The sequence below is a fragment of the Phalacrocorax aristotelis genome, chromosome 5 (assembly GCF_949628215.1).
Source record: "Phalacrocorax aristotelis chromosome 5, bGulAri2.1, whole genome shotgun sequence".
Classification (NCBI taxonomy): domain Eukaryota; kingdom Metazoa; phylum Chordata; class Aves; order Suliformes; family Phalacrocoracidae; genus Phalacrocorax; species Phalacrocorax aristotelis.
The window spans coordinates 65,173,802-65,194,181 of NC_134280.1; the positions used below are offsets into that span (position 1 = coordinate 65,173,802).

Here is a 20,380-nt window from a genome sequence, read left to right on the forward strand (position 1 = left end):
GCAAAACTCACAATTTGCCAATACAAACTGAGGGTGATATTTGAAAGGACAAAAGTAACTATGAAAGGAATTCCATTTTCGTCAACTGTCTCTATATATCTTTATGCAGATAACACTTTTAAAAAGTACATATAAAATGCAATCAATTATTTAAATATATAGCATTCTAAATCTTACAAACAAGATTTTTTAAAAACATACTCTATATTCAAGTGATAGGAGGCAGGACCTAGATAATGTATTCCCTCAAAATCACACCATTTAAATTCAGTCAACTCTCTGTCAGAATATGAAGTCCTTATTGAGACCTTAAAAATCAATTACTGAAATTCCAGAAAACCTGATATCAGTGGACTTAAGTTTAGGGAACTGGCAAACATAGTATATAAGTTTAAAAGAAAGATGTTGGGTAGGTATAGCTATTGGTTCCTTTTCCACAAAATAGCTGATGCGCCGAAGGACCAAGCAATGCTCTCAAATCAAATTTCTCTTAAGGCAAGTTTAGTTCCCTGAGCCAAGAATAGAATGCTGGAGCTTCTGATTTCCAGGGCACTCTAGGACCATATTGCTGCTTTAAGCAGAAGTACTATTCTGTGTTTTGTCCTTAAATAAGTGCAAAACAGTGACCACAATCTTTTCCTACAGCTCTTGGAACATCTTTGTAACCTGACAACATTAAAAAAATGGAAATATTTCAGGTAATTTGATTAAATTAGAAACAAACACAAAGCAGATCACTTGGGCAGACTTTTCCAGTATTTATCTAGGTGAACGTGTTTGGATAGCGCAGTAATAAAAGAACGGCGGATACATCACCTGAATGCCTGAATGCATGCACTGTAAAGTACTTGCATCAAGTTCTTCCTTGCCTTTTTTTTTTTTTTAAGCTACATATCATTGCTGCCCTTAAATATCTAGGTGTGCAAAACCCTGTGTCTTGGGGAGGGGTTCATTTGGGTGGGTACAGGGGGTGGGGAGGAAACAAGCCTTTACTACTTCTCATACAATTTTGAAAACACAGAAGGCCAAATCTTTATTGCATTTTTTCCTACATCTCATTTCCTCTTTGCTGCATATGATATTAAGTCTCTTTTCCGTAGTTATGTCTTTGTTATTACACTCCTTCTGGAAGATTTAATGCTTTTATTCCCACATTGAGTTTGAAACATTTGTAGAAAGTACTGGAAGGTTCTATAGTTCTCTCTAGAGCATCTAGACATTAATTCACTAATTCCCTAGAGAAGAACATGGCTTTTTTCTTCTCCTCAGTAACACACACACACACACAGTTTTTAATGTTATGACCTAAAAGAGATAAGTAACACAAATCAGATGGATCTTTTTGAATAATTCCAGAAACATTCGAATGAAAGTTAAATCTTATGTAATTTGGACATATGGAGGAGGAAGGAGAAGTAGGTGAGCTAGACTAGAACTCTCTTCACTGAAGACCTCAGGAAACTGGAAATTCTATTTATTTGATGTGTTCTACTTCCCACCTAAACCAATATCTCTAGTTTAATTATTGCTCTACCTCTAAGAATAATTATCTTTTTTCAATATGCCATCTCTTTTTTGCCTTTTTGAGAAGCCTCAGTCACAGATGCCCCAAACAACATTTATACAGTACTTCAGAAAATGTTCACTCAGTGACCCACAAAACCCCACCCATCATCTCTGCTGTTTTGTAGTCAAAGAATTTGCCTGAAAATTCAGAGGCAATCACAAACAGGTGTGGCACAATAGTGGAGATACGTATGAAAACAACTCCTTAAATATTTGTGATCTTATCTAGGTCAGTCACTTTGTTTACAATTTTATTTTTATGAGTAAAATTTTATGCTTTTACACTTTTATATTAAAAGTTTATGCTTTATTTTTTTTATACTTTCATAATTTTCCCCTGTGCATTTATCTATTCTGTAAGGATTTGCCAAGATATTAAAAAAGAAATCATAACCTTTTTCATTCTTCATACAGCGTAGAGAAACCAACCAGACTGAAGCTTCATTTAGTGCCAGATATTTGCAATGTGACAGAAATAAGCTAGACAGTAAATGACTGCAGCCACCCCACAGCCCCCAAGGAAAGACATTATTCTGGTTTGTTCTCAAGGGTTTCCTTCGGGGGAGTTCAGGAGGAACTAACAGCAGACTATTTGCAACTGCTAACAAAGTGCAATAACAGATACTACTGCGGCTGGACATCAACACACACATAAACCCAGCACACAGATATTCAATCTCACGAAAGAGTACTATGTATAAATAAGGCAAATAGCAAGAAATTCTGAAAGGAAAGGTCAAATTATGAAAAAAACATACAAATTGCCTAGAAGCTGTTAAAAACTGCTGTGTTAGAAGCCCCTGAAACCTTGAATTACTATAAAGCTAAGAGGGCTACACAGGGAACAACTCAGAATTTAGAAAAACTTGCTAAAGGGAGGAGAACAGGAAAGTGCATAAAAACAAAAAGTTATACATAAATAGCGAAGCAAGAAGGAATTTGATGGTGTAAGAAGCTGTGGAGGTACCTGATATCAAAAATGGATTTAGAGAAATTAATGGACAGCAGGTTTATAAACATGTACTACAGGGAATAGACAGGGATACATCTAACATCCCAAACCCAGCACCTGCAGCTGCTGTGGGATGTGAGGCAGGCTCACACGCTCTGCCTTAACAGTGTTTGTTATTGCCGTTGTCACAGGGAAGATACTGAGATTGATGGAGTATTGAACATTTCTTACATTCCTGTAACTCAAAAGACGAGAGAAGTCATACTACTGCGCTACACCCAGAGCTCTCCCACCAGATCATGGTGACTCCTGGGGTTTGCCACTGGCCTGAAATTATTTCTGATGTACCTTCACTGATCTCAGGTACCCCAGAATTTCATATGACCTCCTTTTTTTTTTTCCTCTAATAGAAATAAAGAAACACAGATGTAAAATGTGTGTGAATTGGTGCATCTGTGGGTATCCAAGTCAACTTATCTATGGTTTGAATCGAAGGAATGTTGAGCATCCTTAATTGCCCATTTATTTTTGGTAGTGATGGAGATGCTTAGTCACTCTGCAGACTGACACACACTAGAAACATAAAACTGCAGGAACACACATTTTGATGCTTCTTTGAAAGGCCCTATGATAGGCCTCAAACACTTGCAACATCCGTACATCCAGTTTACACAGCCAGTGTTTGCAAATTCAGGCAGGAGGGTAGCAGGAAATAAAATGTTGCCGAAACAGTCTGTCCTTACATTGAGAAACAAATACTGTTGGTGCCAAAAAGAAAGATTCCTTTCAAAGCAGATTTCCTAAATTGTCCTATAGATACACTGAATATTACAGAAGTCTACTAAACTACCTAAGAAAATCATTAGCAGGCAGGCAGTTTGAACATTGACTAATGTAGTATTTGTGTGTGATGAGAGACAGGATTTTTTACAGCTGGTCAATACGATCGGACTGATATGATTTATTAGAATTAACAGGCTCAACTGCAAAACATCTGGTGATCACGAGTGGGAAAAGAAAGCAAGGCAGTTGCAACTGTAGATGGCGAAAACTGAGAATGTGGCTTAAATAACACGTACAACTGAAACAGATAATGTTTCCTTTGCAAGTTAAAAAGTAATGTGCACTTTTTTCCAGACTGACCGTATATATACACTCTCATAGACCAAAGACATCAAAGCTCACTGTTTAAATCAGTGCTTTAGGTAGATCAAGTTTTCATACACATCAAACTCAGAATAACTTAGAAGAGCGAAATGTAACAATTGAACAGAACAGATAAAGACAAGAAGCCTGGTTGGTAAGAGAACAAGAGATCACCTGAATAAAATTATTTCAAGTGCAAAGGTCTTTGCAAAATGAAGATATGGAAAGGGAAACTATATCCTGATTTAGAACAATTGTTTGGGGAGTAAAAGATAAGGAGAAGAAAATATGATGCTGCTCAAATATTTTAAATTCTATCCCAAGATAAAATTTCAAAATAAATTCAGTTTAATACTAACAAAAGTTAAATAAAATATGGTTTGTGTTTTATTTGGGATTTGGGGATCATTTTGGGATTAATATTCATGATATATAAAGCTTAAGAAAACATTGTATGAATGTGGTTTTTTAAAATTTTATTAAGAATCTCATTTCTGAGATTGCATTTCCTTTCATCCTCCTCTTGCTGTTTGTTTTTAAAGCAGGTAATAACACGGTGGATAAACTTCCACTGTGTATCAATAATCTATAGAACTGAATTAAGTATTCCTTTCTGAAAAAGCACAACTCGTAAGTACAGCAAAAGTTACAGCGGTGTACTACGGACCTATGCACCAGTAGCAAGGAGTCAATAGTTGCATTCCGTAAAATATTATTTCTAAATGCACACCGTCATTTTTGTGTGCTTTTGTGTTTGAATTATATCACTGGAGCTTTATCTTTCTACTACAACAACATGTGTTTTAAACATGAAGCCAAATAATAATCTCTTTCAGGGTAAACTCTGAATGGAGATGACAATTAAATGTTTCTCTTACCTCGTTTTGGAGGTCACGGATCATTTTGCTCTTCCTTTCCATTTCAGTCTTCAGAAAGTTAATCTACAAGTTTAAAGAAACATTGAGTGTGAGCTGTTGAGATGTACATTAGCATCAGTTTAACCATTAAATATTTTTTTTACTCTACTTGCATCTTTGAAAAATAAAAAGAAAACCCAAACCAAAAAAACCCCAAACCACCAATAAAACCACCTAAAACAAAGCCAAAACCCCCACCTTACATATGTTTCTAGCAATAAGTTATCTTTGAAAACTTCTGCTTACATACCAATTTGGTATAGGCTGCAGTTAGGTGTTTGGTAAATCTATAAACATTTACCATGATATTTACTAGAACACTTATAATCAAGAGAAGAAAATCGCTGTAGGTAAATAGGCTGACTTGGCTTTTGCATCAATAGATAGTGGTTATTTCCCACAATGAAGTCCCGCATGATCTTTAGAGAACTAAGGATTTTTGTAACAATCTCAAATGATTTTATGATCTAAAATTTTTTTAACCCCCTAAGAAAATGGCATCTATCATAGCAGGTTTCTAACACAGTTGTTTGATATGAATGCTATGGTACTGGTCCTAATGAGATAAACCCCTCGATTCTGATCAGACTCACCTGTAGAATAAAGTGTATTATATGCAAGAGCATTCAGGTCTGATCTTTAGTTCCTATTTATTTTAATGACTTGCCTTGGAAAGTAGATATTCCTATCTTAAAACTAAGATTTAATCTAATCAAACACTGTTTAAAAGATTGTTTTTACAAATCAGTCTAAGTTCCTTTCAGGACTGAGCTTTCCTCCTGGTGTATGGAACATAATGAGAGAAAGAAGGACGTAATCATAACAACTGGGATTAAAAGAACACATCTTTCACTTTGAAGGAAGATGCTCTTGGATACCTTAATTAGCAAAATACTCACCCCTATATCCCCAGTGCCCCATGCCGCATTCTCTCCCCCATTGATACAAAAGCCTACCTCAGTTCATAGGAAACTACAGTTCATCTGACATTGCAGCAGACTTGTTAAGGAAAAACAAAACCTCTGTAAGAAAACAGGTTTAGATTATGGAGGCATTGACCTAGAGATTAATGGTTTGGATGTCACACAGATAAAAAATGACAATGAATCTGCATGATTTGACAGCTCTTCTTAGAATCATGTCCACACTCAAGTAGACAGATGTCAGTAATTTAAAAGCCACTGGACTTGACACCTCTTTTGATACAGATGAAAGTGAAGTCAGAGAACAATATCATCACTTAAGAGAGAAAGGTAGGCAGGGGGTCCATGCGACCAGTGCCAACTGACACGTATGAGCGTTACTTCTTTTGCAAACTTCCTAAATTTGTCTGAGTGGTTTAGTTGTAGAAATACCAACTGCACATCCAGCTACCACTGAAGGTGATGTTTCATCAGAAGATGAATATATTTAGCACTTGCCTAGCAATCACGTCCCCAAATAGGGACATGTATATTGTATAATAAATATGAAGATTTTGCACAACAATAAATAAAGGTCACAATCAAGATATGAGAACAGGATTAACTGAAGAAAAAGGTAACTATTCACATGGTGTGTTTTGGATTTTTGGCTGTTCAAAAGATTTACCAGCTACCACTAAATACTGATAAAAATAATATCCTGACCTTCGTTAAAGAGCGTTCCCTTTCTTAGTCGTAATTCTCAAGAGAATATTAATATTCCTTCAAAACACTTCACTTCGAAATCTAAATATATATGAAATAGTTAAAGAGATATGATACTAAAATTATCATCTGTGTGCTCTCTATACATAGTCTGTAAGTATCAGCTTGGATCTTCTAATGGAGAGATATTTAAGACACCACAGAACTGTTAATTTAATCAGCAATCTATGTTAGTAAAACCAGTAATTTTTTTTAATTACTATTTATGCACACGTGCCTCTGATATCACTGATAAGGACGTCTTAAATAGTGCAAACTTACTGTTTTAGTGTACCTGAATAATTTTTAAAAAATTTAAATCCCTTTTTTAAAAACAATACCAGTATTAATTAAAAAGTCATTCATTCTTGCTTTCATATTATAACACATTTTTAAAGTGCTTCTACTAAATGTCTTACAGCTGAACAGCCACTTAGTCATAAGTACAGCTATAGAGAGCTACATAGGAGGGATTTATATGGCTTGGCTACTGGAGCTAATACAGAGATTACCATTTAAATGCATCTTTGCCTATAATTTCATGCTTTAAGGCAGATTGGTCTGTATCAGACCATTTTCACGATGCTTTTAGACAGTCCCAAGGACAACGCATAATACCGTTTTCCAGAAGACATGTAAAAATTCTACTTTCAGTCACCAAATCCCAACAGCATAATAAACAAGAATTGACTTTTATACCCAAATCTAAATTAAAAGGCACAGAAACCGAGAAATTGAAACTAAAACTTTCTCCACCTCTTCTTCCTTTCTACCCACGCTTTGTTCTTGTTTGACATTCACCTCTTTCCAAATCTTGGCTGCCTTTAATTACTATCTAGCTGTAATTATGAAAATACATAAGGAAAATATATTGTTCTAAGGCTGAGCTTTGCAATATTAAGCAAGGACACTGCTTCTGTCTCCTGGAGACAGACATCCAAGGTACTCAGAGCTTTGTGTGTTTCAGAGCTCATTACGTTTATTAAAGGCAACAGCTTCTATCCAGTGGCCTTTATGCACAGCAGTTTGTGACCTTGAAATGTTCAAATTAAATTTCCCCCCATTGAAATACAGAATGCTTTAGCAGATGGCAGTGATCTAATTCTAAGAGTCAGACAATAGTTAGTTATTCACTACAGATGAAGGATGGAAGAATACCAATATAACATCATTACCACACAGTCGAAGCTCAGCTGTGTGTTTATTTGCTTACCTCCAGACTTCTTGTATCTTGCTCAGGACTAAGACATGAGCAGTTCAGATGTGTTTGGAATACATTCGTTAACACCTAACTATTTTGGCAAAATCTGGAAAACCTAACGTACTCAGTGTTGATTTTCATGGTCTAATTTTCAAGTTATTTTGTAGGAGTTGACTCCAAAAGCCAGAAAGAACTGGTTAGGCTATTACCTAAAACAGAGGAAATATTCTTATCTTTGGAGAAAAGAGCTCTACAAAGAGTTATATACTTCTAAAAGCAAACCTAAATATATTTTTTACCTACTAGAATTTCTTAGATGAATGTAGCTTTCAAGCTGTATGTTATATTTTAATTATTAAATCAGATTTTTGTCAAAGAGATATTTAGGACTTTAGGACCTGTTATAAGGGCTGTTACTAAGCTAAATAAATATTTCTGAAGTGAAATGAACATCTGATCTTTTTATTAAAAATACTGTAGGCATAAGTTTGTGATGGTTCTTAAGATTCTTGTTTAGTGGTGAATATCTGAATTAAATTTCCCGTACTCTTAGTCTGTTATTACTAAGAAAAACCCTACTGTTTTCAAAATATTGTTTACTTTTACAAGTCATCACATGCATAATGTGTTACTTCTCATTTTTCCTAGTAAACACTGAGCAAGTGGGAAAAGGAGTTTACACAGTCATATTTTCCTCTTTATTTTGACAGACTGTACTAGAATTGTATTGTCAAACACCACCACCACGTCTTTTTAAAAATTGTTAGCACGATATAAAACAACAGGAACAGAACATAAAATCAGACTAAGCGTAGTCTATTTAGCCAAACTATTTTTGGGTATTTCCTTGTTCCCTTCTTTTCTTTCTCTCTCATCCAGAGCTGTCCAGCTCTTTTCATACACTTTAATTACAGTTCACAGGACACAACTTTACAAACCTCAAGGTCACTTCTTAAAAAAACCCATTTGTTAAGATACAAGCAGTTAGCATGAGTCATAGTCAAGCGAAGGGTCCTTCTCCAACAAGTTCTAAGAGCCTGTTAACTTAATGCAGAGATACAGAATTACTATTTACCCTATTTATTCAAATTCAGTGGAAAAAAAACCACTTTCAAGTTACACATGTCATTTGTCCTCTGCCTCTGTTAACAAAAGTGAAAATTAATCCATGGTTCCTAATCCTGTTTCTGGAAGAAGAGGTTCCACTTCATATTCAGAGACATAGCTTTACATTATCAATAACATTTTTCACTGCATAACAACCTATGATAAATTGCTTAGGTATTTTATATTAAATGCAGACCAAAAAATTCTGTCAAGCTTCATCAATTGTTAGAGGACAAAGTGTTTTTTGGAATTTTGTTTTTCACATTTTACGTACATATTGTATACCTAAACATGGTATGGTGCTTCTGACTAACAAGCTTTCTCTATTTAAGGAATGCTTTTTGATGTACAAATAATCCATAGTTCTAGTGTGAGATGGTCTGTAGAGAAGCTCCCTGACAACCCAAGGCTTTCTGCAAGACCGTATTTGACCTTGAACTTGGCAACATAGGACTACTCTAAAATGTAAACCATCATTATAACTACTATTCCTCTGCACATTTTACTATCCCAGACAGAGCAGCTGAAACAAGAGGCATAAATTTATCTCAGGTCTGCCATATATTTTCAGGAAAAGACCTCTCCCAAGACAAACTGCTGCTGTTCTTTCTATGTCAGTGTTACAGATGCAGAAGACAAAGGACCCAGAAAGGGAGTGCTCCCTCCTGCTAAGGGCCCCCAGGTCAGTCCCCAGTGTACTCAGTAGTGTAAAGGACTCCTCATTTTTGTTTCCTCAAGCCTGAGTTGCTGCCTCTCCCCTCAGGAGGTTGTTACTACCTAGCAGCAGCTCTACTGGCTGCTCTCTGAGGAACCGTACCCACCAGCACTTCAGCAGATCCTCAGGACGGCAACTTTTTAGCTGCCTACCATTCTTGGCTTCTCTAGCCTTAAAGGTCAAAAAAAAAAAAAAAAAAAAGATAAGCATGCACAATACTGTTGATAACGCTGTTTCTGATGAATCGTTTGTGCAACTGATAGTGAAGAGTTGTGCCTTTCATTGCGCAAGACGTGGATGCAAAGTGTCACGTATTGCTGCGGCGCCTCCCTTGCTCTTTTGGTTTTGTCAGAGTCCTTGAATACTTTCCAGGTTATTGGTCATGTAATTTGACTTAATTCTTGTAAATTCTTACTTACGCTTTTGCATTTACCAAATAAAGAACCCCTTCAGGCAGGTGTTCCCTGTTGAATGTATACAGCCAATTAACATAGAGTAAGCATTGCACTCTGCCTCCTCAGTAAGTGCGGAAAAGAAATATGTATTTCTAACCCCCCTCCAGTGCTTTATTCATGTGGCTCTGAGAAATGTAATTCTATTCTTATTTACTCTGATGAAAATCAAGATTTACTTTAACAAATCCTGTAGAATAAAATGTGCTTAAATTGGATTAGAAACAAGACCCACAATTCATTAAATTAGAATTAAATTCAAGCTCCCATCCTCTAGCTAGGCTTGCCTCAAAGTACCTAGACTTTCTTTCACAGCATTCACATTGCTGTCAGAAAAACATGAAACACATGAGAAACCAGGTGTAAAGTAACCCTGCGCGACAGTAATATTTATTTCAATTTCTATTGCAGCTTTCATCCAAGGATGCTAAAGCACTTTTTGAATATTCGTGCAGTCTCACTGTATTGGTGAGCTCCATTAAGTACATTATGCTCTGAGGCATAAAGAAATGTCACAAACCAAGGACACAGTTCTGCTTTCCTTAAAATCGGTGGTAAATTTTATATTCTATTATAGGCAAATTTTAGATTACAGCTCAAGAATTCAGTTTCTCCCATCAGCTGACAAGACTCCAAACCAAGTCCTGTTATAAACTCAGAGGGGTTTTCCCTGCACTTTCTGCACGTTTTTTCTAACAGTTAACAGTAGATTTTGTTTGACTTGTGTAGAACATATCTTATGCTCTTTCCCAGTGCTAGGGTGCTGACTGAATTCACACAAGGCACTACTGCTTAAGTTGAAAGTACGCTGTATCACAAAGAACAACTGAGCCAATAACCCATTCACTACATCCGAGATTTAGTTAACCCACAGCTGAATTAGTCTTGAATATCAAAATCTAAGAGATTAAATAATGATATATGTTTTCTGCTTTTAATTTGTAGGACTGGAATTCGTTGTGCTGATAAAGCTAGTAGGAATGTGTCTGTGCACCTGGAAGAAGACAACTTATGACCAGCTTGTTCTGAGTACTCAGCTGTGAAGACTAGGTTCTCGTTTGTTTTCTTATTTCAGGACAATATATCTTGCTTCAGTACAAAACCATCTTAAAGAGTGCAGATATTCTATAAATCCTTCTAGCAGCTTGCTTTCAAGTCTAGAGTTAGAATCACAGAATACTTGAGGTTTGAAAAGACCTCTGGATATTATTTAGTCAACTTATGCTCAGTAGTACTCATGTTATAGGACTACTACTAACCAACATAGGAAACATTTCCTCTTTACACGCTAGAATTAAAGAGAAAATGTGATTCTACTTTTTTTTTCCTGCAGTAGAAAAATGCAGCTATTTATGGCCCACAGTATTCCAGTGCCACACAAAAATCCAACCAATCGTACAGTTTTTCCAGAAACATTCATTAAGCATGAAATCTTACTGGGACCTAATACATTCTTATACATAGATCTACTGTGGTTGAAATTGGACACTCTACTATGATTCTATTTTGATGCTGAAAGTTGGTATATATTCAAAAAAGTCAATGGATGTATGACAGGGTACATTGGTATACATCAGACATGAAGGTCCATAAAGATTAATTCATCAGGGAAAGGTCTTATGTCCATGTCTCCAGGCCCAAATCTCCACAAGCGTATACACACACCTAAATCCTGCAGAAATTAATGAAGACAGGGATCTCAGTGCTTTTGAACATACAAGCTTTTTTTCAGCTCCTCTCTTCTGAAGCTTGCAGAGTTCTAACACACACTTGACATTGAAGTTTTTTACATACAAAGTTATTTGAGCTAATGACAAAGTCTCAAGGCAGAAGGATTAGAAGAAAGCTGGAAGAAACAAATGAAAATAATGAAAGAAGGACAAGGAATCACTCACAGTAGCCTGCTGCTTTTCTGCTTTCTCAGTTGCCTCATTAAGTTGCTTTTGAAAGGCTTCCTGGAGAGATTTCATTTCTTCCCTAGTTTTTTGAAAACACAGAACACAAAATTCATCACAAGTGTCCATAAAGAAATAATTCTTCAGATTCAAGAAAAGGCACCTTTAATTATTCAGAGTAACAGATAGATATCCTGTGTCTATGAGTCTTGCTAATTTAATCATAATGACCTCATGAACAATAGTGCCAACACGAGACAAAAATTACCCATGATCAAAATTGGCCACCTTTTCTATCTACTCAGTAGCCTGCTGTGCAAAACATCTGCCAGTGTATAATTTTTAGCTAAAAGGATTGGCACCGAAAACATCAGGAAAGCTGGCTACTGAAAACACACCAAAATGCAACCATGCCAGTATCAATAAGAACTAATTTATAACTGCTTTAAAATATGTAAGTAAATGGTCTGATAAAATTCAGCCTTCACCTGGCTGTTTCTGGAGACAAGACACACAAAAGTCAGTAGAAGATTCTGGCATAAAACTGGACAAGAAAAAAACCCAGTAGGATAGTCGTTTGGGTTGAGCTTCCTTTCAACAAAAAAAGCCTTTTGCATTTTCATGCAGTTAGAGAATTTCTTCAAATTGCAAGAACTGCAGCGGGCTGAGCTCCACTGCTGGCCACCTCTTTCTAACCCAACAGCATATGACACATCTTGGAGCTGTGGCTGTCCAATATTAGCTAATACATCATTTGTTTCAAAAAAATCCTAAAATAACATTCCCTGTCCTTATTTTACTGTTATAACGAGCAGGCTCTGGAATACAGACACTGGTGTTTGTAGATCAAAGTAAAAGGAAAGATGGAATTTCCTAGTCTGACAGTTTTCAGTCTGGAAACAGAAAGAGAAGGGAGGAGGTGGGGTCTTACCTTTGCTTTTGGCCCAGTTCCAGAAGTTTCTGCACATCATTTTTGGCTGATGCTTCATCATTTTTCAAAGACTGATAGAAAAGGAATAAATCTATTACCAAACAGATCTTTGATGCTATTCATCTGTGAAATGATTAATTTGGTCCTTGTTCATAAAATGCTCCCAGTAAATTACAGATATTACTACTTGTGAAAAAACGGAGGAATAGCCTGACTTTTCTGTTATCATAACTCAGAACAGCTAACTGTATACAGCTGGTTTTCAAATATTCAATAACATCTGCTCAAATAAGTAGATTTAGAGACAAGCAAATGACTAAAAGCAGTAGGATCGTATGACAAAGATAAATGTGTATATACAGAAGATGATACTATAGCTCTTTACTTGTATCTGGATCTCAGCAGTGTTTAGTCTAAAATAACTCATAATTTTGTTGAGTACTAGCTTCAGCTGTGCTGCATAACAAATCCCATTCTCAAATAACTTTGTTATAAGGAGAAGCACATTTCTCAAAATAAAAAAAACCTAAACACCTACAATAATAAAGAATGATAAAGCACTCAAAAAGAAAAAAAAGAGAGAAGGTTCAACAGGCCACAGTTCATCTTAATTACAACCAGAGAAGTTTGAAATATAAGATAATATAATACTATAATATAGCACAGCATTGAGACACAGTACCAGCATTCTCCTGTAAACAGATATAGGGATGCTGCTCCTTATATTTTTCCACATCCATCTTATATCAACTTATCAATAAAAATGCAATATCAGGAAAATATTGTCATTTAAAATGGCGTGACATAGACAAATCTCAACTGATAATGAGTCTGAATGTTTTTACCAGACCAACAGACTACATCTGGAAAAGACTCTTAAATGAACACCTGGTGATTTGAGGACCTCAAATCCAGAGGAGGACTTTTAATCTGTTTTTAGCTCTAAGGAACTAATTTTACTCCAGAGCTAATCTGACTATTGCCCTTTCAGCCTACCCATGACACCCAAAAGTGAAATGGAGAGGTGTGTCAGCTCTAGTTGCAGGCTCATCTAACGCAATGGGTCAGCTAAATTTGTAAAGTAATGCCCAGTGGTAAATCCAGTCAGTCAATATATATGGCACATCAGGTATGTCAAGTGAGCAGCTAAACTACACCGAGTATACGTAACTCATCAGCAAGGATGCAACCTGCAACAGCAAAGGAAATCCTTTATAGTAGGTGCCAGGACAAATGTATGGTACGTCCACTAAGACAGCTTATTGTTTTTCCTTCCCTTCCCTCTATTTTCATACTTCCTTTTTTTTTTGACTGACCCAAGGGCTCACCACATTAGGCTTACTTTTTCCACAAAAACATCAGTTTTATGTTAAGTACAAGAAAACAAAACAGTAATTATTCACATATTAAAAAAAACACCACACGATATTTTGTAATAAATAGATATCAATATGAAAAAAAATCAAGGTAATTAATCCTACAGAAACCGAGACATAGCCTAACCTGGAGATTTACTTTAATTCCCTCAAGTTCTTTAGACGTCTTCGAGAGTTGACGAAGGATATTGCTCCTTTCCTTAAAGACTTCTTTCAGCTGTCTTTCCAGTTCTTCATAGCCCTGTCTAACACAGAAAATGAAAGCATAAGATCTTCTCAAAACATTACTCAATACATTTAAAAACAGTCTTAATTCATCCAAATTGAACTAATTCCAACACGCTTTATAGGTTCCAAACTGGAGTATGTCCCTGTTCCTCTATATAACAACTTGATTTCTCCTAGTGTAGATAAATGTTTTATATGTCAAAATGATGTGCTGCATCTGAGTATGCAAATTATCAGACTGAAACACTGTGAATGGTGTATTGTCTGTGATGAACAGGAGATGTATTTAACACGAATGATGGTACATAGCGTGGGATTTCTCTTATTTAAAAGATGTTCCATGCAAGAAACGAAGAAAAAATTTGAAAGTATTAAGTTTTGTGACACCCAATAATCTGAGGGAAGGATGATTCAGATCTATTTGAACTTTATAGAGTTTATTTCACTCCATAATTTCCCCGTTTAAACCTCCTCACAGTACAAACTAGAACTGACAATATGCTAAAAGAATCAAACCTAATTATCAGTTAATGGAGAAGTCAAAATATTCTATCCTTTTCAAAATGGTAATTCTTACTTGGAATGTAAGTATACATTTTAAAGTTTCTATAAAACCCACAATGAAATAAATCCAATGCATATTGGTTTAGGTTGAATGAAATACAGATTCAACTCTCATACCCTATTTCAGGAAAAAAAAAGCAAACATTACAGTTAATTCTAAAACAACATACTTTTTCATTTAAATTTGTCATTTTGAGGAAGACTGATCAGTGAATTGAAACATCCATTCCTTCTAAAACTTCACTTTAAAATAATTTTCTTTTTTTTTGCCCTTGCTGTACCTCTGGTTCTGAGGGGGGAAAAAGGAACGTCAACTCTGTAACACATCAGTACTCTTTTATTATTGGACCCACGACCTTGAAGTTAAACGGGAATCTTAAGGCTCCCTTAATGGATTTTGAATACACAAGTTAGCAAGAAACTCAGTAAAGCAAATTAAATATGCTATCTCATATCGCTCTTGTTTATTTTAGCAATAGACAGCCCACAAAATATGCTAGATATATGAAAAAGATAAAATTATTCTACAGTAAAAGATACTTTAGATTCCTAGGAGACATTAAAGTGAATCAAATGTCTCCTTCATCAACACAAGACTTTAGGCAAAGAATCTTAACATTATATTGAAGTTTCAGCAACAATTATATTCAGCTTTGATAGAATGTTGCAAATTAAAAACGGTAGAGTTCTTTGAGTTTGCATCTCTAATGAAACACAAAACATTTCCAATTTCTGCTTGTTGCTGCAAAATACGAACTGAGATGTTTTGGTCTGCACTGTAACACCCAACATTTTCAGTGAAGACCTTCAGCACAATTGCTAGGTCGACTGTTTCACTTTACAGTAAAAGTTCTCTTTTAGAGGAAAGTTGAAAAGGAAAAGAGGAGAGAGAGACATACACACACCCCAACACCAAAAAATGTTAAGCTTTCCAAGGATGGTAATATAAAAACTACAATCTTTCTAAATCGTTCCATAGCTGGTAGATAAAAAGACCAGCTCTAAGTATTTTTTTTTTCCCTTTACAAATTTTTTTCTTTAAATTTGTGGATTAACTTTATTTCAAGAAACTGTGGTTTCAGACAATTTTGACTGTGTTACTCTACCAGAGGAAAGGAAAAACTGCAGATGCAGTGGGAGAAAAAAAAGTGCCTCTGAGAACAACTTCAAGAGACACAGGGCAAAGTCAGTCTAAGGAGATAATGCCAGGACTCAGCTATGAGTACCTACTAGTAACTAAACAGCACAGCACACTTACGTATTTTGGTTATACTTGGTATGGATTTCTAACGTTACCAAAAATAAATGATCTCAAATAGAGGTCATGTAGTCAAACTCATCACGCATTTACAAGAAAATCCATATGCCAAGATTTTGAACCTTCCAGAATTTAACATTATTTACATGGAGAGTTTGGTTCAAATTTTTCTTTCAAGTTGAATGAAAGAACCTACTGATATATGCATTAAATCTATCCAGTGCTAGAATACCTGATAAATATTAGCATTCTGGTTGTTACATGAAATGTAAATAAAATCTCCTACATTAAGTTTTATATAGAAAAACCTTTTTGTTACCATTCCAGCTATGGGTGATTTTAAACCAGGTATACATCACTGTAAAAGAGCTGGCTCACCTCAGCGGTAGTAAGAACATTATGTGTAATCAGCCTGACAAGCTTCAGAGAATACTCCTGTTTTAATTTGCTGATGAACAGAGGTCAAGGAGGAATTTCCTCCTGCTAAAAGTAATCAGGTAGTTTCAGTATGGTCATCACTTCCATTCTGCTTTAAGCGCCATGAAAAGTGTGCTCGACTTAATGGTCTCTTTTGCCATTGAAATGCCGTGCTTTTGATTAAAGTTAAACCCTGCATTTAAAAAAATTACCTGCAAGTGATAACACTCTCTTAATGATCACTTTAAAGTACCCCCCCCACCAATTCCAGTTTACCTTGAGCATTTAAAGGCCATCTGGCCCAAGCAGAAGATTTTGCTGCCCCATGGATGTTCAGTTGGCACAAATTTCACTCTGTTGTCTTGTAAGTACTGATACATACCAATTAGCATACACTAGAACATTTCCCAAATTTTAAACTTAAATTTAATATAAACCATGCCTGCACTTATACTTTCCTTCATATTGTATTTTATGAGACACTAGGCAGGAAGGAGCAGCCTAAAAGCCAAGAACTTAACATAGTGAGCCACAAAATAAACGAAACCCTCAGAACTCTTAGACGACAATTTTGAAAAAGGAAAGAAGAGTGAAGATCCAAGCCAGATCTATCAGATCTATTAACTCTCAGATCCTCAAAAGTTTTAAATTCTGGACAATATTCTCTCTCATATCAAGCTTTGACTCTTAGCACTGTGTCCAAAAATAGTGTCCATGTATTTGAAGACAGTAAAATTCAACTACGCACCTGTGTGAAAGCAAACAAACCCTCAGATTAGCTCATCTCTTTTGGTGACCTCAATTTCCCCATAGTAAACTCATATCATTTAGACCAACAAAACAGAACTCAGGTGAAAATTGGTGGTCTAATCATGAACCACTTAGATTATTCAAACACTCTCACCTTCTTCCACAAAACTGAATGTGTCTTCACTTTTACATTTTATTTAAACCCAGTCTAGAGAACCTTGTTAATATTAAGAAAAGGTCCATGGTTAATTGTTTTTCTTATTCTTCCCTTTGACCAAAATTTGGGAGACTCAAAATTTGATAAGCACTCTTTGGAAGGTTTAACACACATATATGAAATATAATTGTAAGTGTGGATAAACAGGCCATTCTAGAAGAAGTAAAATCACGTTTCCACATCAGCATGCCCACACTCTGCAGCTGTGCTATTATATGAAAAGAACAGTGTTTTCTTCTGAAGCTAATGTTAGAAAACATTATTTCCATCAAGACATACTAAGATTTTTTTCATATGTGAAAACATATGAATCACAAAATATATAATCACAAATACAGATTTTCATCCTGCTTAACATCAGCAAACTCCTCGGAATCTGATTAACTAACAAGAAAATTGAGGTGCTGGAGCGTGTCCAGAGAAGGGCAACGGAGCTGGGGAAGGGTCTGGAGAACAAGTCTGAGGAGAAGGGGCTGAGGGAGCTGGTGGGGTTTAGCCTGGAGAAGAGGAGGCTGAGGGGAGACCTTATCGGTCTCAGCAACTGAGAGGAGGCTGTAGCAAGGTGGGTGTTGGTCTCTTTTAACAAGAAAGAAGTGATAGGATGAGAGGAAATGACCTCAAGTTGTATCAGGGTAGGTTTAGATTGGATATTAGGAAAAATTTATTCACTGAAACAGTTATTAAGCACTGGAACAGGCTGCCCAGAGAGGTGGGAGAGTCACTATCCCTGGATGTGTTCAAAAGACACTTAGATGTGGCACTAGTGGGCATGGTTTAGGAGGCCTGGGGGTGTTGGGTTGATGGTTGGACTTAATGATCTTAGAGGTCTTTTCCAACCTTTATGATTCCACGATTTGTTTTATGACTATATCCTTGAAGAAGAAGAGAGACTGATAAAAGGGAACATCCCACCTCAGAAGACACTGAAAGCTGCGTGAGAAATTGTAGTCAGTCAAAACTACGGTAACTAGGGCAAAGGTAAAGGCAGCAAGGGGAGTTCATGACCACCAACTCAATTCAGGACTGAGAAGACTTGTCCCCCTACTCCTGTAAGAAGCATGCGTGATAATTTGCATAGCTAGTGAGGTTAATTAAAATACAGCTAACCAATAGCAGATGAGATAATAATTACTAACCCATTAATATGAATTTAGGTGCATTTTTACTAGTCATGTAACAAGATAAATACCTTTCTTTGTGCTGTGTGCTAGCTTTGTGGAGTTACCACCTAGTGCCCATCTTTGTGCAAATATGAAATGAATAAAATAGCTCTGCTCTGTGTGTATTTTGGCATACTGCACAGCAGGTGAATGAACCCACTTTTGGGAAAAAAACCCATCATGAGATCCCAGCAACTTTCTGAAATCTTCCAATCCTCAAAAACCAGCAGGGTTCTCTATTCATTCTCTCTACTCGCTCTGTACTCATCAGTCTACAAGTATAATTAATGTGGCCAAAGTAAGTTAAACCCATTCCTAGGAAACTCCACTAAGTAATTATATACAGATTAAATCTGTTCTCCAAATATTAGGTTACACCGTTCTGCTAAATAAAGTGTCATTAGCAGCATATCCACCTGGGCTTAAAATGAATATTTATCATTTTAGCCGACAAATGTGCTTTTATAAATGTCCATTGCGAAACAGAACAATTTAGCACTGCTCTGTATGTTTCGCTTTATTATCAGCCTATTGATGTACTGTCAGTGTACATTCCAATATAATTTGTTTTCAGGGAGTGATATTCACTGATAGTTTTAAGCTTAGTCAGCTATTTTGGCTCTTCTATTATTCTTACTGACATGATTTAATAGATTATAGTAAACATTTCAACATATTCTAATTTTCATTATGCAACAGAGACAAAAGCCTAGTAACTAGAAAGACTTGCCCCCCAGAGATCACTCCACCTCTGACTGTTATTTCCTTAAATATTAGAAGTTAAGCTTTTAGTCTTCAAAATAAGGACTGAGTTTATTTCTCACTGAATAATATTTACTATGTCAGGACAAAGTAAAATTCATTTTATTTTCCCACTAGGTTTACAAAGCCTGTCTTTGAAATAAAACTTTTATGAAGATTTCAATTATTTATGGTACATAAACGTCCCTGACTGAAAGGAACCCAACCCTTAAAACAAAGAGAAAATTGAAACACAGTCTGCAGATTAAGACATTCTTAGATAGATGTCTCTTTCAGCAAATCTGTTGTCAAGTTACATTCCTCAAGCCATTCATGCTTCTTTTATATCTTTCCTGCTATAATTGCAGTTAATATCTTAGGGCATCCTACTGTAAGTTCTAGGAAGATTAGGTCTGGTGATGAGAAGGTCAAAGCCTCATGGGTTTGACTGTTTTTTTAAAGCAACAATAGTTGTGAGAAGAGTAGACTGTATTCCTTTTTTATGCCTCATAAACAGTAAATACTGCTTACAAAGTACACTTGCAAAGTGCATGATTGCCCACATGTTGCTAAAGCAATCCTTTAAAGATTTTCCAGGTGGCAGATGTGCACACATGAATGGGGTCTATATTCAAGTGAGAAAAAGATTAATCACAATTCTAAATCAACATATCTAGAAGTTGAAGGTAAAAATCTTTAAAACTGTAAAATAGGCAAACAAGACAGAAATTGCTGACAATGATAATGGAGCATTGCAGTGCTGCTTTTTCTCCCTCTCTAAACATGAGCATTTTTTATCTTGCAATTCAGAGAGAGGGATGTAATTTATTAATGATCAAAAAAATGATCAGGTTATCTAAATAAAGTATGCAATATATGTTATACGTAATACATAATATACTTTAATAGTATCTAACCTAATTTTTTCTGATTTCAGTCAATTCTGAATTAACAATGACATTTGGAAAAAAATCATATAACCATTAAGTTGATCAGCAGATAAGCTCTTGTTGAAATCCAGCCTTCATCAGATACAACCATTCTCTGTACTCAAACGGTATTTTCATTAAGTGTTTAGATAATGCCCAAATACAAAACACAGTGTTTCAGACTCAGGAAG

At 35.8% G+C, this 20,380-nt stretch overlaps 1 protein-coding gene across 1 annotated transcript in view; it reads right to left on the minus strand.

Moving 5' to 3' along the window:
- The window catches only part of LUZP2 (leucine zipper protein 2), a 200,217-nt gene that overhangs the window by 93,136 nt on the left and 86,701 nt on the right, over positions 1–20,380 (minus strand). Inside the window, exons 2-5 of the mRNA XM_075094953.1 lie at positions 14,053–14,170; positions 12,550–12,620; positions 11,619–11,700; positions 4,543–4,605 (exon numbers count right to left, since the gene is read on the minus strand). Of these exons, the coding sequence (XP_074951054.1) occupies positions 4,543–4,605; positions 11,619–11,700; positions 12,550–12,620; positions 14,053–14,170 (334 nt within the window). The remainder of the gene's footprint in view (positions 1–4,542; positions 4,606–11,618; positions 11,701–12,549; positions 12,621–14,052; positions 14,171–20,380) is intronic.